Source organism: Dreissena polymorpha, chromosome 5, assembly GCF_020536995.1.
Source record: "Dreissena polymorpha isolate Duluth1 chromosome 5, UMN_Dpol_1.0, whole genome shotgun sequence".
NCBI lineage: Eukaryota > Metazoa > Mollusca > Bivalvia > Myida > Dreissenidae > Dreissena > Dreissena polymorpha.
This window is the reverse complement of record NC_068359.1, coordinates 34,829,318-34,851,900: the sequence shown is the minus strand read 5'-3', so window position 1 is coordinate 34,851,900 and position 22,583 is coordinate 34,829,318. Positions and strand designations below refer to the sequence as shown.

Below are 22,583 nucleotides of genomic sequence, written 5' to 3'. Positions count from 1 at the left end.
GCCTTCAAAATTCGGTTCTAACACTGAAAGGGTTAATACACAAATATCACAACCGTTGTGTGTACATGTATACATTCCTAATTTGATAAATGATGATAATTATATACTGTTCTTTTTTGTTTCGTGAATTACGGAGACATGGTTTGTCTAAAAAATATACAATAATAGTACTTCTTACAGCCAATGAAACTTTGAATATAGCTGCAACGCTCCTTTCACCTAACATTCAAAATATTGTAGAGACATTGCATATTATCAACATCATCATCATCACCACCACCATCATCACCACCACTTCCACCAGGATCATCATCATCATTATTAGTTCTTCATAGACAAGTGGATATAATGTGCCTAAGGCACATGTCATGTTTAATAATATATTAAATCAAAAGTGTAGTAGAAACAACCAATCAATTATTTCAACCAACTTTTATCCCAAATTTTTACAAAAAATTACACATTGCAGTGTATGTAAGAGAATACCCAAACACAAACAAGCAAAAACAACAGGGACTATCTCTGTATATATACACAGTAAATAACATTAAATTTAGCTAACTCTTTTAAATAAAATATATACACAAAGCACATGTTCAAAACAAGCATAGATGTACATGCAGTTTAAACAAGAAAACACAAAGTGACAGACAGTAACTAAATACATTATGTTTTTAAATACTGATTTATCATCCCAAAGCTATCGAACATATGTTACACATTATTGAGATAAACACATCATAATGATAGTTGTATTAGATGGTAACACAAAGTATAGCATGTGATAAAGTTCTATCCAATGTGACATAAGAACAGTAAACGAGAGGTGTTTTATTTTGAAATGTAACTGAGGTGCCAAACATGTAAATTTTCATAAATTAATAATATCGAAAACATATTTCATGGCACAATAATATATCAAAAGATATAAATAAATATATACATGGATATCTTGAGCACATAAACTAATATGATTTATTAAATAATTTATATATTTTGTTGAACGCAATATGGCAACAGCAGAGTAATACAAAGTTGACATAATAGATGAGTACTTATAATATAATTACAGACACAAAAATGACATTGATCATTCATTTTGACTGTCGGAAATTCTGAAAACATTTCCCCCCACAATACATGTACACAATGGAATGTTGACTGATTGTAAATGACTGGAAATTGTTGACATATTATGCCTAACACAACAAACAATTCATTCATACCATCCTTTAAACAAGGAAAACAAGGCATTTAATATTGTTTTGAAATGCAAACCAACATTCACTGACCCATCTTCAAAATTAAATATAAGAATAAAGAAGGGGTTTTAATACCACAAAAATTGCTTTTCAGAAAATTTTACAGTTATCAAGGTTGCTTATGGCATATTAAGCAACACGTTTGCTGAGAGCATTCAATTATGACTATCAAGTAAGAGGCATATAAACAACAGAAAGTAAGTAAATTAACAAACATGTACTTACAACAGTCCCGTCATTATGACGACACACACATTTATCAGCAATATACAGCTGATTATCCAACATCAGCTTCTTTATATTGTACAGGGCTTAATAAGGAAGGATTTATAGGAACAGTTATCAATATTTACATGGCATATTTCATTTAACCCATGTATGCCTAGCGTCTAGAAAAAAAGGCCTTGGCAAACAGAGCAGACCCGGATGAGACGCCGCATGATGCGGCGTCTCATCCGCGTCTGCGCTGTTTGCTTAAAGGAAATTCTGTAAGAAATATTTTAAATATAGAAATCAATAAACTAGACATTCCTAATTTTGGAAATAAATTGATCCAATTTAGAGGGATGGTAGAGTCCACTAGGCATAAATGGGTTAATTAATATTGTCAACTAGATGCCTGTCGGCAACATGTCAAGCAAATGTCATTTATGCTTGTAATTATTTAACAAACTGAATAATGCACATGTTTGACCTTTGACCAGGTATGATACCTTGACCTTTGAACACATATTAAACACTGTCCGTAAATTATTTAACATTGTATCTTAAATTTAACCTTTGACCTTTATGTGTTCCTTTACTTTAAAGATGGTGAGAGGGTTGTTACAGATGAAACACAGTCTCAACATGGTTTTCATGTGTGGTAAAAAAAATCTTAAAATTGCATGATGAGTAATGAAGATTAAGTCAGGAAAAGATATTTTATGGCAAAAAAACGAAACCTCTAAGTTTGACCATGACCTTGAGGTAAGGAAAGGGTTGTTACATTGCACTCTCTCTCTCTCTTCCTGGTGGTCATATGTGGGAAGCTTTTTATAAATTGCAGGATGCATGACAAGTTTACTGTCTGGATTGGATGATTTATAGCCAAAGCAAACATTTGACCTCAAACTAAGACTTTGACCTTTGAGGTAAAGATATGGAGAATATTTGTTGGATTTGGTGGAATATTGATTTAAATTCATGAGTAATCATAAAATCACTTTCCTATTATCATGATTGAAATAAAATCGATATTCCAACAAATCAAACAATTTTTCTTTTCATTTGATGCTTACAAATGATTATTTTTGTATCTAAACTGGAGAATTACATTAAAATAATGATTTCATGATATAAACAAATATTTTCACTGTTTGAAACAGTGAATTATCAGTTTTAATTAACAGTTATTTCTTTATAAACCATCAGAAAGCATAAAATTAAAGGTGTTACACGGGGCATTTGTGGTAAGTTATTTTAAAACTGCATGATGAATTACAGATAATCCGGACAAACTGTTCTATGCCCAAATTTGATCTTTGACCTCTAAGTCCAACCTTTACCTTTGAGGTTCAGAGACTGGTGTTACAAATGACACGACCTCTCCTCATATGTTCATTCGTGGTATGTTACTTGACAATTGCAATTTCAAGTTCAGACAAATTTGGATACATGCACAAATACACATACACGTACAATCGACCATTGATACTGCTTCAATGACCTTTCAGCAAATGGCTCGACAAAATTGTCACATGAACTTAAGCTCAAATGGCGTATGGCACTGTTTCGCACAAATTGATATGTATGCAATTGTGTACCACAGAAAAAGTAACATGACAAACAAGAGATGTGTTCGTCAGAAACACAATGCCCCCAATTGCACCGCTTTGAAAAAAAAAAGTATTTTTTTTTTACCTTTGACCTTGAAGGATGACCTTGAACTTCCACCACTCAAAATGTGCAGCCTTATGAAAACATCGCTTTGAATTTATATATTTTTTGACCTTGAAGGATGACCTTGAACTTGAACTTCCACCACTCAAAGTGTGCAGCTTCATGAGAATGCCGCTTTGAAATAAAAATATTTTTTTTGAACTTTGACCTTGAAGGTTGACCTTGACCTTGAACTTCCACCACTCAAAATGTGCAGCTTCATGAGAACACCGCTTTGATTTTTTTTTGACCTTTGACCTTAAAGGATGACCTTGAACTTCCACCACTCAAAATGTGCAGCTTCATGAGATACACATGCATGCCAAATATCAAGTTGCTATCTTCAATATTAAAAAAGTTATGGCCAATGTTAAAGTTTTCGGACGGACAGACGCCATATATTTGACATTTGACCTTGAAGGATGACCTTCACCTTTCACCACTCAAAATGTTCAGCTCCATGAGATATACAGACATGCCAAATATCAAGTTGCTATCTTCAATAGTGAAAAAGTGATGGCCAATGTTAAAGTTTTTGGACGGACGGACAGACGCTATATATTAGGCATTTGACCTTGAAGGATGATCTTGACCTTCACCTTTCACCATTCAAAATGTGCAGCTCCGTGAGATGCACATGCATGCCAAATATCAAGTTGCTATCTTCAATATTGAAAAAGTTATGGCCAATGTTAAAGTTTTCGGACGGACAGACGCCATATATTTGATATTTGACCTTGAAGGATGACCTTGACCTTCACCTTTAACCACTCAAAATGTGAAGCTCCATGAGATACACATGCATGCCAAATATCAAGTTGCTATCTTCAATAGTGAAAAAGTTATGGCCAATGTTAAAGTTTTTTCAGACAGACGGACAGACTGACTGACATACTGACGAACAGTTCAACTGCTATATGCCACCCTACCGGGGGCATAAAAAGTTGAAGCATACAAAAAATTCTCATGTTTAGCATGCACACAATTTTATGAGTGCACTATTTTAGCAACAAATAGTTGTGTGGGTATATGATGACTAACAAGAACATGCCTGCCTGTAATGAAAATGTAATAGTTTTGATGTCATTAACATTTATATGATGTATGATGCACCATGGCACATTCTTATCTGCAATAAATATTAAATCAAATTTATGTATTGAAATACATAAATTAAAAGTTTTCTTATTTACACAATCTAATCTTTCCAATATTTGTGTTAAACTACTGGTGGTTAACTTAAGCACTTAAAAAGTATCCTTCAAGCATACTTCTGAACATTTCACATAACCTTAATAATTTCAAATGACAGCATACACACACTCTTACCCTCACACTACATTTTACAAAGGGACTAATATTTTATATTTTGTGTAATAATTGCACATAATCTGGATTTATATTTTTGAGCAAAAGTTCATAAGATATTCAACTGATTGCCAAGTCTGGGTTAGGCAGCACAAGCCCTAAACTGTGCACTTTTAGCAACAAAAGATTGTTAATGCACAATCAATTGGAGTTTTTTAGTGCAGGGATCATAAAAAATATTATTCTTGTGCTGAATATCATATTCCAACTTTGGTTAAATGCCTAGAATCAAAGCAAACACATTTATAAATAACTTGTAACATATTCATCAAATAGTCAAATGAATCACATGAGATCAATTAGATATACACAAACCTACCTACAAAAATCCACAACATGAAGATAGCGCAATATTGCGTAGATTTTGACATGAATACCTGGGGCCAGTCTTATTAAAGATTGTATTACAAACAAATGGCACAAGGATATTTTTAAGAAGATATTATTCGTCTCACACTAATTTTCTTGGATACTTGTGGATCCATTTATAACACAAAATCAAATGTCTAACAAACTTGGTCCGCAGTCATATGTCACACACGCATTATAGAAATAATTCAATAACTAAAGATCAAACAAGAATGCCGGATTTTGTGAGTCCACAAAATTTCATGTCAACAAATACAAGACTATTGCCAAGCAATGATGTCCCCTACCGGTGAAACTCCACTATTTTCAGATTTTTTTTTTATATTTTCTTTTTATATATTTGTTGCCATAGCTACCAGAATTCTTGACGTAGGAGCAGAATTAAATGACGTGCATAATCTCCATACTGCCTTCTGTCCATGTTTCAAGTTTAATGAAAAAATATGAAGAATTTATATAGTTATCGCAGGATCCAGAAAAGTGTGACGGACAGACTGAAGCTCAGAGTCAAACCATAAGTCCCCTCCGGTTTCACTGGTAGGGAACAATAAATGAACCTACACCATTGCTCTGCTCAAACATTTATGATCAGCAAGTTGACAATATCTGTAGATTGTTGTGAGCAACACATTTAGTTGTTACTTAAATTTGATTAGGTTTTCAATAAAAGGAGCCCCAATTCTGTGTTAACGATCCTACCCTTTTCACTTAAGACAAAGATAAGTATTGAGCTTTTTCTGTTCTAACAGCACTGCAAATATTCATAAATTGCACTACAAATCCGCCTACTCTTTAAGTTTTTGTTTCATTGATTTGAAGAAGCAACGTATTGTTTCTGAAACCATTCTAATCTGAAATCTGTGCTGCTTCTGAAACTCCATCACAACTGACCGACAAGCCACATTTAGAGCTGAGCTGTTCTGGATTTCACCATTCCTGAAAGGGGGCAGTCTTGCTATGGAATACTTTGAAATCGCCTGTGTGTGTATTACATATTTCTGCCCAAAAATAGGCCTTGATCCCCATGTACCCCTCCTTACTGATTCTTGTCAACAGCTTACCATAATCTGGAATATATAAAAATTCATTGCACAAACTTGATGTGGAAAAATATAGACCTAATTATGAAAAAGATAATCCAAATATGGCGTCTAAAATTCAAATAAGTCACGGGCATTTTACATTAGCAATGAATATTTCAAAGAAAATTTGGAAATTACATATGTACAATTCAATGTAGGTTCATAACAAATGCATATTCATAACATCTTATCATTAGGAATAATGTCTACGAGTTTGAATGATGTACTTAAAAAGTGACGGAGAAATATGTAAAGCAAGTTTGCATCCAGACAGAATTCAAGCAATGGTGACAACAAAATTGACAAATTGATCCTATAAAACAAAATTGCAAACACAAACTACGTACATATGTAACTAAGACAATTCCTTAAACCATAATATGCTCCGTTATATGATTTTTTGGGAACAAAATTCCAATCATCCATAAATATTCCCTATTATTAAACAATATGAAATTCAATGTTAATAAAAGAAAATAAGCTCTGCATGACAAGAAATTAAAGCTTTTGTTAAGGCTTCTACACACATTATTTTTGTATCAAACCTTTCTCAGTATTATGAATGAATCCCTGGCAAGAGCGGTCCACATTATACACCATCATATCACCGCCATTCACACCTGTAATGTGACAATTATATTGTTATCAAACAGGCTGTTAAACTAAAACAGACACAAAACAACCATTCACCCTTTACCCATTAGATATGTATTTTCACGCATTAGTAGTCCCTAAGAAAGTTACATTAAATTAGAGACCTTTCTTACTAGATTCAGATTTTAAAGGATTCATTTCCAACCTGTAGATACTGATGAGCAGACAACAGCATAAAACCTGAACAGACTGTGAGTTTTTCGCAGGGATTTCTGGTTTGTTTGTCAGAAACACAATGCCCCCTACTGTGCCGCTTTGAATTACCAATTATTTTTTGTTATTATATCCCTTTAAAAATATTACTTCCCTTGTGAAAATGATCTGTACCTGTCAAATGATATGAAATAGAAATTATCTCCCTTTAAAGCTTGTTACTTCCCTTGGATTTTATTTTTTGACCTTTAACCTTGAAGGATGACCTTGACCTTTCACCACTCAAAATGTGCAGCTCCATGAGATACAGTTGCATGCCAAATATCAAATTGCTATCTTCAATATTGCAAAAGTTATGGCCAATGTTAAAGTTTTCGGATGGACGCACAGACTGACAGACAGACCAGTTGAAATGCTATATGCCACTCTACCGGGGGCATAAAAACAAGATCTGTTATATGGATCTAAGCTGGCATGACTATATTTCTGATAAAAAGTAATTAAACATAATGTTGCTCCAATAAAATAAACATAAAAACTGAAAAAAAACTACAACAAATTGTACCTATAGGGACCTGCACTTTCACAATAAAACGTTTGTTTTGTAGAATATCCATTTTCTCCATAGCCTCAGTTGGTTTTCGGCAATACATTTTAACGTTTTTCTTTGTAGAGCCAAGCACGTGATAAAAGCACATCTGAGTATCGTCAATCTTGCCATTCTTTATAGTCGACTTAGCTGTGACAAATCCTGCACGAAAACAACCACATTCATACAAGTGCTGTGACTATATGTGAAATGTACTCTTTTAAGGTACCGTGAACCACTAATGACGAAAAAAAGAAAAGTTCTAAAGTACCGTATTTTTTTACATTAATTAGTTTGTATTGATTAAAATATCACAACCGGTATATTACATTACTTGCAAAAAGTTGTTAAGTTTTAATATTTTCAGTATATTCGGTAATAATTTTACTGGGTACTGATACCAGGTAACTACCAGATCATCATCGTCACGTGGTAAACCCAGGAATGCAAATTGTGCATGCGTAGTGAATTGTATATATTTTATATATAAAATGATAAATCTACTTGCATTATTTATAGTGTCTATATCATTATGTCACCTATTTTCGCGATGTATTTTCGATTTCACATCGAGAAATTTTATTACCGAATATACTGAAAATATTAACTTTTTTATAAACATATATTAATAGATTGCAATGTTTTAATTGGATTAAATTAACATTTGATCGAATAAATATATAAATTAGATTTGAATTGTTAGCTGTTCAATACAAATATAAATTCATTAAATATATCATATTTCACTGAGGCAAATTCTAACCATATGCAAAACAATCAAACTATAGCTTTGCAAAAGGGCATTACAACTTTGAATGTGGGATAATTAAAACTGCACAATGCACATTAACTTCAAATCATAGGGAACAAATCAACTTTGAATGTTGTAACTGAACAAGTTTAAGAGTACTTTGTACTTCATTAAAAAAAGATTGTGTCAACAATTGTCCATGGTTGTTACAGTACACCACCTGCACCCCCCCCTCCTCTACCTTGCAGTGGCGTTTTTTAATACATCGTGATCCATAATCATATAACAAATAAGACAACAAAAGAATTCATTCGATTGATATCCCCCGGCAATTTGAAAATGTTCGGACAGACTGACGGACTTACTGACGGACAGACAGCACCAATTCTAAATCCCTCCTCCTTCAGAGAACTATAAAAGATGGGATGGACAAGTATTACAGTATAGCATAAGTTAATTGAAGTAGGTTGCCATATGCTGTACAAGTCAGGCTGGTCTAAGCAGTTAACCAGTACAGGGTGCACATACTGACATAGTGTATGTCACCTACCTGTCTTAAATCAGAGGAAGGCAGGAAATGACCACAGAATGTGTGTCATGAACAATCCCAAAACATACCTATCGACAATCCCAAAACATACCTATCGACAATCCCAAAACATACCTATCGACAATCCCAAAACATACCTATCGACAATCCCAAAACAAACCTATCGACAATCCCAAAACATACCTATCGACAATCCCAAAACATACCTATCGACAATCCCAAAACAAACCTATCGACAATCCCAATACATACCTATCGACAATCCCAATACATACCTATCGACAATCCCAAAACATACCTATCGACAATCCCAAAACATACCTATCAACAATCCCAAAACATACCTATCGACAATCCCAAAACATACCTATCCACAATCCCAAAACATACCTATCGACAATCCAAAAAACATACCTATTGACAATCCCAAAACATACCTATCGACAATCCCAAAACATACCTATTGACAATCCCAAAACATACCTATCGACAATCCCAAAACATACCTATGTAGTTGACACACAAACCTTGCTGTTGTACTCTAATGTCTAAGCTGACCCACATGAACAAAACGGTGACAATTTACAAAACAAAAGATGTCTTAGTAATACCTAGGCAGTCTTGTTTATGCCCTGCAGTCCAGTGTTTGATCTGACAGTCCTTGTTGCAGTAAAGGGCTGTGTGACACTGAGAGCAACGCTTCATCTCACTGCCGACCTTGCCACAGTTTGCACACTTGGCCCCTTGAATATAGCAATTATATACATGTAATTCTAACACACATTTTGCTACCATTGCCACGGTATGCACACTTGGACCCTTGAATATTGCATTTATATAATTATAACACACATTTCGCTACCATTGCAACACTTGGCACACTTAAATATAGCATCTTCCTATTCATACACATTCACAGGCACGATAACATATTTCTGACAGTGAATATTATTTAATATCCTGTGGGTCTACTATCAATAATTGTTTGATGATATGACATCCTACCTACCAGTGATCTTTCACTTAGGTTAATAAACATTTTTCATAAAACCCCATGATGAATATATTGCCTGATGTCCAATCAATGTACGAGATATAAGTAGTTGAAACAATGAAATGTGCGCCAAATTTATATGTGAATTCTTTAATTTACCAGACGTCAAATGACGGTTCCGAGCTGCATGATGCTCACTTCTTAAGCCCAAGTCTCACTATTGCCCGTAGAGCCCCGGTCCATCCTGGTTTGCTAACGCCGGTCGTCTTGCAAGAACTGGGATGTGTAGAATTTTTTAACGCGGTTACACTATTTCCCGGTGCTGCCCCGGATGAAGCTGGTCAACAACCCGGCAGAGTCCTGGTCAACCTCAGACTAGCTACGGTTCATCCTAGTGAAGCCCCGGCAGAGCCACGGTTGTCGCCGGTAATGCCCAGGTGGAGCCCCGGTGAAAGCCGGCAGGGTCCCGGCAGAGCCCCAGTATACCATTACTCCACCGGCACTCACAAGGGCTATACCAGCATCAGATTAACCCCCGTTGTCACTGGTTATGCCCATGCGGAGGCCCGGTGAATGCTGGTGGCGTCCCAGCAGAGCGCAGGTTTACCAATGTACTGAAGCTATACCAAGACTTTGCCGGCATTCACCAGGGCTCCACTGGAGCTCCACCGGCGACAACCGTGAGGTTCCAGTAGCTGTGCTGGGGTCTGTATGGGCCCCCATGGAGCAAGAGAGCGTCCCGGTTGTTTTTGTGCCGTCCCCGTTGTTCCTGGTGTTGCGCCGGTCGTTGCCGGTCCTTCCCATTGACTCTCGTGACTCCCGGTTCATTCCAGAGGTATTAAACATATTAATTCTTTCCCGGTGGAACCCTGGTTGTCCCCAGTTCATCCTGGTTGTCCCCACTAGAGCCCCTGTTCATCCCGGTAGATCCCAGATCATGCATCAGGGCTCCACCGGCTTCATAGTGAGACTGGGCCTTAAGCCTTGTGATTATTGTCCCCTACCGGCTTTCACTGGAGGGGACTTATGGTTTGCGCTCTGTGTGTCCGTCCGTGAGTCTGTGAGTCAGTAACACTTTTCTGGATCCTGCGATAACTTGAAAAGTTCTTAATATTTTTTCATGAAACTTGAAACATGGATAGATGGCAATATGGACATTATGCACGTCATTTCATTTTGTTCCTACGTCAAACATTCTGGTTGCTATGGCAACAAATAGACTAGAAATACTGCTGAAAATGGTGGTTTTCTGGATCCTGCGATAACTTTTAAAGTTCCTAATATTTTTTCATAAAACTTGCAACATGGATAGATGGCAATATGGACATTATGCACGTCATTTCATTTTGTTCCTACATCAAAAATTGTGGTTGCTTTGGCAACCAAAAAAAAAAAAATTCTGAAAATGGTGGAATTTCTGACAATGGTGGAGCCAGTAGGGGACCATATTGCTTGACAATAGCCTTGTTGAATATGGCATATGATTAATATGCCGAACCTGTTTTTCACAAATGAGAAGCTGTCCATTTACAGATCATACAAAAACTTTAAATATAGATTAAGTTGGGACATCTTGTAGTAGCTTGTTTCCTTTGCTTGCTATTTTAGTAACAAAGTAATCAAGTTCACATTAATTTATGAAAATACAAACTGCAAATAAATTATTGTGAATAAATGTTAGTAAATAATTGCATAAATAATTTAGTTTTCTTTTTGCTTCCATTCCAATAATACGAAAGGTTTTTCTTAGTGCAATTCGTGCTCATGTTAAGTGCAATTAACAGGCACATATAATGTCCTATATAATTTCAGAAAGAGCACCCAATAATTAAAATTTGATTAAAAGGAAGAATAATTTGGTTATCCAAGGAAAACCCAAACATCTGAAGAATGTGTAAATAATTGGGCATGACAAAATGTCTACGTGATCAATACTTTACATAAAAAACATATTTTGAAATTTCATTTAAGTTGCAGTTTTTTTTTGGCCCATTTTTATAACCAAAATTTGGCTATATTCCCAATCGCGAAAAGTTTTCTTTTTTCTCAAAATTCCCAATTTGGAAAAATTGCTAATGACATTGGCGGTTTTGCTTTTTTTCAAAGCGTAGTATAATCCGGTCTCATATGGGTTTTAGACTATACCTAAATTTGGATAACGTCGGCATTATTCGTGTGCACGATATTCTCTGTGTTGTTCAGGTGCTTATTATATTTGCAATAAACAAACATCTTCAAGAATTGTAAGTCTTCCCATTGAAACTCCTTCCATTGTTACTGATAGTTATTTAATAACAAGTGACTCTTTTCCATCGTAATCATTGATTTCTGAAAACAAAGTGCTGACTGATATTCAACATGTTGAAAGCAGTAGTTCTTCAGAAGAAGATGAAGCGCTTCCTAATAAAATGGTGCCTGATGTGACTGAAGACTTTGTGTGAGCTTATTATGTGGAAAACTGTTGATCATGGTGGTGTTTGAGATTAAAGATGCTGAACTCATTCATGTATCTTAAATCCCAATTTATGCAATTTCAAAGCCATGGGCTATCTTCCCAAAAAGCTGAAAAAAGCCCTGAGTTGCTTGAGAATCTTAATTTATCTTATGCTGAGTGACACAAGTGACTTCATAATACCCTATTCAAACTGTGTACATGGGGTTTAATTATAATGAGACAAAGTAAAACAATAATACCAGATTCTTCCCGTTGCTTGTCTAACTCAGCAATGTGCTCATGCAGAATGGACAGCAGTTTCTTGTCCTTGGTGAGATCAAACGGAGTGGTGCCATCATCATCCTCCAACCTGGGGTCTGCGCCATGCTTCAACAGTACCTCTACACAGTCTACAAGTGTATTGTTTAATGTGTGTGTCAACAATAATGGCATGCATTTAAAAATATAAGCTAGTTGTTATAGAATATCAGGTCCCCACTACTACTGACCCAAGTCTGTAAGTGAACGATATAAAGACTGTGTCAACAATAATTGTATGCAATTATTCTAATCACCCAATACCCGCCCAGTCTGCAAGTGTGTTGTACACTGTGTATGTCAACAACAATTGCATGCATTTGATACATCTACTAGAGCTGGTTGTCACAAGATACCCGAATAGGGACTCGTATCATCACAACTCCAAATATTTGTTAATTGGCTGATAAACAACAATCAAAAGTAATTTCTAGTATAGCAACAATAGGTCTCATAATGTGATAACATTTTCATTGACAATGATATTTGTAATTTCTGAATGTCATTTCGGATTTACAAATATAATTGTCAATTAAAATGTAATGGTTGAAACATTGTAACTCAAAGCAACATAATGCAACAAGAGTACCTTTCTTTCCCATCAACACTGCCCCATGAAGGGCTGTTGCCCCAGCCTTGGTTCTGGTGTTGATGTCAGCCTTACCCTCCTTGATGAGGTGCCCAGCAATATCAAGATTGGCATAGCGGCCTGCAAGTCAGCGCAGTATTACAAACTAACAATAAACACAAATTACATCAGACAGCAGCACATTCCATGGTGGAAACAATCAATACAATGAGCATTTTCATACATGTACAAAGATTGATGACAGTTCACAAAGTTCCAATTTAGGTAGTAACATTTAAAGTAAGAATTTACTTATGTGTTTTATATTTTATCACATACACTTATGTCACCAGCAACAGATGTTCAGGTCAATTACATCATGCATGGGTGAAGCTTCAATTGGATATCTATAGTAGAATTAATGAGTATACTCAGATTCGATAATTGAAAATAAGTAATTGGGTTTCTTATATTGTACCAAGTTTACCATCTCCTGATTATTCACATAAAGGTCAGACCCCAAAGCGTTGTTTTAGTCTCGGCTTGAACCCTGCATTATGCCCATGTAGACACAGACAAATAGGTAAGTACTGCTAGTATAGCGTGAAGTTTTGAATCAATGTACCCCACCTAAAAAGTTAAAGCTATACTAACATTAATTACCTGTTTGTTACCATTCATTCGTAAAAGGTAAAAAAATAATATAAAGATACCATATCGTAATAAGAAATTATAATAGATTAACACTTTTAACAAAGGATTGTTTAAAACCATTTGGGAGAATCAGTAAATTTGCTTAAAGAAAATAGTTTTTATCATTACATGTATAAAACAAAACAGCTGCTAAGCTATTAATCAGCAACTAAAATTTCTTAGGCATAATGTGCACAAGCGAACTTAACCCTTTCCCCTTAAGAAGCAAAGGGAAAATGACTTTTGAAACCAGCATAAAACCAGAAAAGCCTGTAAATAACTGGCAGTCTGTTCAGGTTTTATGCTGTTTGCTGCTCATCAGTACCTAAGGGTTGGACATGAAGCCTTTAAAACTTGAATCTAGTAAGAAAGATCTTTAATAAAATTAAACTTTCAAAGGGACCACAAATGTGTCAAAATACGTATCTAAGTGGCAAAGGGTTAAAGGGAACCCATATGTGTAATACATTTATATACAGTAAAGCTACCAACATGCACAACATAAAAAAGTTCAAAAATAGCTATACTGTACTAGACTAGGATACAACATATCCAATTACCTGTGTTATATATGCTACATCTAAAAAACAAGGTAAATGCTGATGGAACTTCTTGTTGGAATTCATATTTTGATGGAAAACACTCTTTTTTAATGAAAAATATGTGAAAACAATCTTTTAAGTAATACTTAAAATCCAATGCAGACAGTAAATTTAATATGTTGTTTTTGTTTAACATGCATCTTGATAATATGACTCACTTATATGATCATCAACTCAAACATTTTATTCAAACAATCAACTGGAACCGTGGATATTGTAAGTTTATTCAACCCAGTTTATTTGTAACTTTAAAGAAATTCTTCTTGATTTAAGACAATAATATTAAAATCATTTGCTACCCACCAAACAATTAATACTACCTGAACTGGTCGTCTAAACTATAGAGTTGCCATTGAAGACAAATCTCAAATAATTACAATAAAAGTTATAGTGGCGAAGTGGATATGGTATCCAACAAGTATTAGGGAGGTCCCACGTTGGATCCCAATCCTGGGAGCATCCTCTAGATCTTACTTTAACCCTTTGAATGCTGGGAAATTTGTCGTCTGCTAAAATGCCGTCTGCTGAATTTCTTAAAATAAGCATTTTCTTCGATTTTTTTCAAAGAATACTATCAGAAAAGCAAACAGTTTGGATCCTGATGAGACACCACGTTCTGTGGTGTCTCATCTGGATCCAAACTGTTTGCAAAGGCCTTCAAAATTCGGTTCCCACACTATAAGAGTTAAGATGCCAAGTGATGTTTGTTATGTGGAAACCAACGCAATAGTGTCTCAAAAGCTGTAGGCTTTGATGCAATCAATCTAAAAAAATAGATTTAAACCAAACATTTTATAATTTGCTTCATGAAAACAAGAATGATAATAACCCACCTGTGGCAAGAAACAAGGGAGTAAATCCCAGATCATCTTTTGCATTGACGTGTGCACCATACTTCAGTAATAATATCACAGCAGGCAACTGAAAAAAGCTTTTTCTCTATAATATATGTATTGGGTAATTGATAAAATTTACATCATCAGTCATTTATACCAAGCAATGTTTAGTTCTGGGGTGGTATTCCAGAAGCATCTTAAGTTAAATTTTATTTTATCCTTAAATTGGGAATTTGCTTTAAGTGTTTCATTTCATACTGCAATAGTTTGGCATCGAAAATTACATCAAATTAACATCATTATGTCAATGTCATTTGAGGAAAACCAAAAAAACATGCATGTCTTTATTTAGTTAAGAAATACAAAACATTGTAATTTTTTAACTTAAGTGAAAATATTTAAGAAATTACTTAAGATGTTTCTTGAATACCACCCCAGATTTACAGGTATATGTAAAGTTACTGAGCTATCAGCTCAGAAGGTTGCTGTGGCTTAATGGATATGGTTTCCCGCTACTTATCGGGGAGCATACATGCCAGATGTCCCGATCTTGGTGGGACAGTCCTGCTTTTGGGGTGTTTGTCCCGGTGTCCCGATGTAACACTATTTGTCCCAACATTTGAACAAAACGATATACGCTCTTTAAGCTCACAATAAAATTCCCTATTCAAGCTCCGTCTGGCTTTAATTACCATCGCTAATCTCTTTATTGCCCTCTATTAACAAACCATATCTACTAGTCGAGTGATCCAGCATTGTTTTTGACACATTATCAGCGATATATCGGCAAATTATTGATTTTATCGGGCATTCACACCAGGGTATTATTATGATAATGGTCTTTAATTGCTAGGGATAGATGCATCGTAGTGTATTTAGCAGATTGCTTTTGTATTTCATGGCCCAAATCAAGTCCAAGGTACTATTATTACGCGGTATTCAGTGCAGCGATTTTCCTTCTTCTTTATAAAGTACCGGTAAACGGCACTTTCCCAATTACGAAAAAAATACAAATTTCCCAATTGCTGTCCTTAAATTCCCAATTAAAGGTAAAGGCTTTTTAAAAGCAACATTTAGTTAGTTTCCCTTTGCAGCTCTATAGCTTGAACCTAGGTTAATATAATATTGACAGCTTGAAAACACTTGGTTATCAATTTTAAAGTATTTGGGAGCAAAAAATCAAATACACCAATTTTTCAATTTGAGGTTTTCACGACTCGATTTTTCCCAATTTTGAGGTTTTCACGACTCGATTTTTCCCAATTGGACCGGTATGGGTACTTTTCCCAATTGGACAAAGAAAATCGCTGCAGTGTATTATATGTCAAACAAATCAAGCGCTGAACGATACCAGAGACATAAATTTACTTTCGTTTTTGGCTGATTTTCAGAAAATAATTTGTACATATTGCATCAATCTAAATCTAGAGTTAATGGATGATTGGTTGAATAAAAACAGTGCTCGATGTGCCCACAACCCGTTGAATGTTGCCTTAGTCACAAATGGGTTCATCTGCATAGTGCACATGTTTGTTTACTTCCGGAAAATGGAGAACGTCTGTGTTCATGTAATTCTAAACACATTTATCATCAATATTTGCCAGAAATTATGAGGTTTTGTAAGTAATTAGCTGATAACTGACTTCAGTAAAGGTGGCATGATTGATTGTTTTAGGTGTCCTGATTTTTGGTCAAATGTCCCGACATTTTTAAAGGACTGTCCCGATTTGGACCCGAAAATTTCTGGCATGTATGTCGGGGAGGTAACTTCCAAGGGAGCGTTCTTTAGAAAAAGACACCAAGCACTGGTTCTAGGCCCAAGAAACGGACTCCAGAGGCTTTTGATGCAATTGAGCTAAAATAGATAGGTTTAAACTATCAGCTCAGTAATCTGAATATTAAGCAGAAGTAAGATATGTTTAAGGGCACATTTATGCTTTTCCCATAAATTAATTAACACACTTCTTGGGTTTTACATTCTTTGTAAGTTCTCAGCTCAAGTGAGCCTTGTCACAATCAAAAGAAAATCTCAAGATGTCAGGTGAATGATAATGACAGGTCCGCATGTTAAATTTACATTTTGTCAGTATCAACTATCAAGCGAGTGTAGATAAACAGAGTTGTCATAAGTAGAGACTGCACAGGCTAATCTGTGGCAACACTTAAGGCACGTGCATTAACCTTTCCCACTTAGAAGCAAAGTAAAAATGGCTTTGTTCAAACAGCATAAAACCAGAACAGACCGTATGTTCATGTTTTATGCTGTTTGCTGCTCATCAGTATCTAAGGGTTGGAAATGAAGCATTTAAAACTTGAATTTAGTGAGAGAGGTATGTAATTAAATTTAACTTTCTATGGGACTACAAATGTGCGAATATACGTATCTAAGTGGTAAAGAGTTAAGCCAAAAGATCCCAGAACGCGACTCAAATGAACACGGAAGGTTGAACCTACTGAAGAATATGCCACAGCACAGTGGAGAGCAGTCATCCCAGCAGAGTCCACATCATGGATCTTGGCTGGATTCTGCTCTGACAACTTCTGCAATAGCGGTAACATTAACTCTTTCAATGCTGGAATCCAATTTTGAAGGCCTTTGCAAACACTTTGGATCCAGATGAGATGCCACGGAATGTGGTGTCTCATCAGGATCCAAACTGTTTTCTATTCTGATAGTATTCTTTGGAAAAAATCAAAGAAAATGCTAATTTAAGAAATTCAGCAGACGACATTTGAGCAGAAAACAAATTTCCCAGCATGCAAAGGGTTAAAAGTAAAGAAGACACAATGTTACAGTTGCGCACTTAGCCTCCATGTAGTAACTTTTGCGTGTCATAACTGGATAGTTCTGAAGATTTGCAGGGCCCTCAATCTATCAAATCTGCCGCCGAATTTCGGCGGCAGTCCCCCACCTGAAAAGTATACTTTTTTCCCCTTTTGGGGGGAAAAATTCCCCCTAAAAAAAAAAAAATAATTTTTTTTTTTTATTTTTTTTTATAGAAAGATGTGTCTCATGACTATTATATCTCAATTCTATTTCAATTTAATCTTTCAAACATACTTTATTATGAAAAATGCAATGAATATAGTGCAACCATGTACAAATGTAATAATGAGAGAGTAAGTAAAAAAATCCCCCAAAAAGGGAAACGCCGCGAAAATTCCCCCTCCTAAGGGCTGCGGACCCCTTCCCCCAAAGTAGTGTGAGGGCCCTGATTTGGCAGGATATTTGACTGGGATCAATAAATGTTTGACACTAAAGCTGGTCACCAATTTTTGAAAGGACCACTTAAATGCAAAAGGTAGGTGGTCCACCAACTTTTCACTTTCAATCAATATCTAGAATTTAAAATAACATAGCAGAGACATTTTATCTTGCGGCATTATTACGATAATTAATTGATTCACATTTCTTTAACCAAATGTGGACAATTTTGACAATGAACGTGTTGAAGAATTTCATAAACACAAATTTTTGCAATTTGAACTTAAAATGCCCATGATGTCATAAAGTGAATTATGGGATATGTCTTTTATTTGACAATCTAATTGAGATTCCGAGGTATTCCTGTTGCATACATTAAAACATGGTGTGTGATCATCGGGCAATTATAACGACCAATAAACAAGATAATTTTAATAAAGATTTGAATGTGCAAACTATTTTCTCAGTACATGTATGTTCAACTTTACATCATGTTAAAAACTTTGAAATTATTATTATAAATGTGGTGTTACAAGAGAAACAAGAGATGTGTTTGTCAGAAACACAATGCCCCCTACTGCGCCGCTTTGATTTATTTTTTTTGACCTTTGACATTGACCTTTCACCACTCAAATGGTGCAGATCCACGAGAAGTAAGTAAGTGATTGAATGGAGAAATGAATTTTTTTTTATATAATTTTTGACCCTTGACCTAGAAGGATGACCTTGACCTTTCACCACTCAAAATGTGCAGCTCCAGGAGATACACATGCTTTCCAAATATGAAGTTGCTGTGTTCAATATTAAAAAAGTTATGATAAAACTTTAACGAAGGTTAAAGTTTTAGGAAATAAAAATACAATGATATTTGACCTTTGACCTTGAAGGATTACCTTGACCTTGACTTTTCAACACTTAAAATGAGCAGCTCCATGAGATACACATGCATGGTAAATATCAAGTTGCTATGTTCAATATTGCAAAAGTTATCAAACTTTAACCAAGGTTAAAGGTTTGGGACAAAATGACAGACAGACAGGACAAAAACAATATACCCCTGATCTATCGATCCGGGGGCATAAAAAGTACATAAAGAATATTTTACCTAACATTGATGAAGGCCCAATATTGAAACCTCAAGATAAGATCAGAGGAATAAACATTTTTTATTTTTTTTTATTTTCTAAACATCTGGCGATTGCGAAAGCAAATTTTAGTGAAATTGTTTGTCATTTGTTTGCATTTAAATAACTTCATTTATGTAGGTACGATATATATGATACATGGGTAGCTAAACCTCAGGAGGTAAAATAAACAAAAGTGTGACAAGCGATACATTTATTGCTAATGGGGTAGGGTTACAACTCCACTTTGACATGTACATAATGAGTATTTCTGTTACCAAGACCTGATAAAGGGATTAACTGATCAATCCGCATTGTACAATTGATTTTTTGATTGACCTAGACATTTTGCATCTCAATTATCACTAAAACCAGGACTATCCTGTTGAAGAAACCAGGTTTCATGACATGCATAGCAGTTAGATTCTGATAGAATACACTGATGTTACAAATACATATACATGACAATAATAAAAACTTAAAAGATGACACAGTGATAACTCACCTGCAGAAAATCTTTCAGCGTTCCATACTCGCCTCTTTCTTTTGCCCTTCCCACCATTATGGAGAGTTCCGTGCTAGGAGTGTGACTGTACTTTTCCAGCTCTTCCACCGACATCTCGCTTACTTTTTTGGAGGTCATTGTTGGTCACTGGTTACCAGCATGCAATGACTTCAAACGACAAAATTGATGTTCAAGTTCAAAATGTTTTGTGAAAGTTCCCATTCAGAATGTTCAAGGATTACTTGGGAGAAACTGTGATGCATATTAGCAGGCTAAAGAACAACTGAAATCATGTATTTGCCTTTATTGTAAACAATTACTGGAATGTTTTTAACACAGTTCCCAACAGAATATATCAAGATAAACTGCAATATTTCCCAAACGATATTATTATTAATAATCAGATTTTTGTATTTATAATATACTAGTACATAAAATACAGATTAACCATTTTTTCATTTATGTTACAAGCACTGTTGGATATAAGGTATTATTATCATATATGAAGTTTCATTTCAATAACTCTTTCTGTTCAGTTATTAAGCAGATTCCATTTTGCTGTTTTAATAACAATTACTTTAATCTTGACCCCAAATAATCCCTTAATACTTCCAAAGGAGTGTAAAATGGTGACGAATTTCTAACAAGTGTTGCCAAACTTGGTCAATGGATAAATTTTAATACGGGGAATAACATTGTACATGTACGTTTTATGTAAAAAATATACTTACAACCATTCTTTGGACAAAGCAGATTGAATTGTAGGTAATGAAAAAAATGAACCTGTCCATTATACTGAATGGGAAAATGTCTGTATGTAAAAATGACCTCAATTTTAACAAATTTTGTACTGCATTCTTAAACTTGGCATTTACGCTCATACATAAATTTGGGGACAACAAATGAAATCCCTTTCTTGAGAAACTAGCTTAATGAAAAAATGCCACGAGTCTCTTTACAGTTTATATGCAAATTTCTGAGTACACAGATGCTCTTAATTGTTACAAATTTGATACTGGAATTAGCAAACTTGAATTATTGTTGCATATTCATATGAAGACTATATGTTTTAAGTTTAAATGTTGTCACAGAGAAACTTAAGCAAACAGGTTAGCTTTATTCCCATCCACACTGAGGCTGATACCAGTATTGAGGCCCAGGCGAGTAGAATAGCTTGCTTTGACTTAGAAAAGTCAAGCTAAACATTTTGGGTATCCACCAAATTAAGGGGAATATTGTTTCATATGTCGTTATTATATGTGCATAACACAAATGTCTAAAAAAATATATGTTCAATATATATTTTGTACTATTTAAAAAAGTTGTTACCAGGACACTTTTAGAGGGCTTAGGTAGAGCACATGTAAAATCTTATGATTGTAATGCACATAAAGTACAGCTATACACAATGCTCTCTAGCAATACCGGTACTTGACTGTAGTGAAGTAAACTTTTCATAGATGTAGGCCATTTTATAGGGATGTATTTGAATCCCTCTAGAGGCTAATCAAAAAAAAAATTAGCATTGTATTCATTTGTTCAGAATGATTTCCTCAATGATTGTTACAAGACAATTAACTATCTCTAAGAAGAGAATTTGCATTGGCTTATTAAAGCAAACTTGGCCTAAAACAAAATGTAGCAATACATTTGTCAATTATTTTTGGGATTTAGATGTCAGGTATATGCTTATCAAATACATATTAAGATGTTTAACACAGTGAGACATATTTGCTGTAACATTTCATTAACATCACTATATATTCTGTTAGGGGAAGGGGCCTTTCTATTGGGAGTAGGGGCATGTATTGGCCCTTGCTATAAGAAGGAAAAAAACAACCTGAAAATGAAATGTTGAAATATGTGAAATACAGTTTACAAATAGACATAATCTTTTCAATTTGAACGATTGAATTGAAGCAGTAACACTGAATACACTAGCTGTGAGCTAGACTTTCAAAAAAGGTTTTAATCGAGAGTTTATAGGAATTTTACTAAAACGCCAGAGCCTTTGATAATTTTTGCTATGGCGGCTGAGAGTTGAATTATTGCAACTAATTCTTAGGCCCTAGGGATTGTGAGACAAATAATACCCTATTCAGACAATTCCATTTCAATCAAAGTTTATGGAATAAATGGCTTTATAACAAAAATAAAATTAAATACCACACAATTTATTGATTTAATTTTCCATTGGATGGTCGACTTAAATTCACAGAGAAACATAGTTGCAATAATCCAACTTCCAGAAATTGACCCTGCTGTACGTATGTACTCATAAAAGCTCAAAACACACAAGAACAACTAAGAAAAACCCAGTAAGTAAGTCGTAACCCCATACATTTAATTGGTTGTTTGCGTTAATCCGAAAGCTTTGCTAACCGAAATACATCATCATTAAAACAGCTCATGATATTTACAAAACAATCTTTCAAAATGTTTCATACGAGTATTAACCTGGTATCAAAATAAAGAAACTTTTTTGAATAGTTTAACCACACAATATATGTTCGTCTTTTCTAGCCACCTATTTTCTTTTTGCTGAGGATGCTTCTTAGTAGCAGTTTGTTGCAAAAAAGTTATTTTGGCTCAAATTTTTCTTAGGG

At 34.9% G+C, this 22,583-nt stretch overlaps 1 protein-coding gene across 4 annotated transcripts; it reads right to left on the bottom strand.

The window, feature by feature from the left end:
* Positions 1–415: 415 nt before the first annotated feature.
* Positions 416–22,572, bottom strand: LOC127881664 (poly [ADP-ribose] polymerase tankyrase-like). 4 transcript variants are annotated; one of them, XM_052429754.1, is made up of 10 exons: positions 22,505–22,572; positions 19,978–20,145; positions 17,598–17,684; positions 15,141–15,228; positions 13,034–13,153; positions 12,387–12,536; positions 9,310–9,441; positions 7,374–7,559; positions 6,547–6,621; positions 416–5,986 (listed from the first exon to the last, which is right to left on the bottom strand). In XM_052429754.1, the coding sequence occupies exons 2-10, from the start codon at positions 20,113–20,115 to the stop codon at positions 5,847–5,849; spliced, it is 1,116 nt and encodes a 371-aa protein (XP_052285714.1). In that variant the 5' UTR covers positions 20,116–20,145; positions 22,505–22,572; the 3' UTR covers positions 416–5,846. The 4 variants fall into 4 exon arrangements, with proteins under 4 accessions (XP_052285714.1, XP_052285715.1, XP_052285716.1 ...); XM_052429755.1 differs by having other exon boundaries at positions 22,435–22,565; XM_052429756.1 differs by having other exon boundaries at positions 22,479–22,556.
* Between the last annotated feature and the right edge of the window lie 11 nt (positions 22,573–22,583).

Excerpts from the sequence above, each read along its gene's own strand:
- LOC127881664 (XM_052429754.1), bottom strand. The coding sequence starts at position 20,115 with ATGACCTCCAAAAAAGTAAGCGAGATGTCGGTGGAAGAGCTGGAAAAG. Across the intron at positions 13,154-15,140 it reads TCCCTTGTTTCTTGCCACAG|GCCGCTATGCCAATCTTGAT; the intron begins GTGGGTTATTAT and ends GCTGACTTGCAG. Across the intron at positions 12,537-13,033 it reads AGTGTTGATGGGAAAGAAAG|ACTGTGTAGAGGTACTGTTG; the intron begins GTACTCTTGTTG and ends ATACACTTGTAG.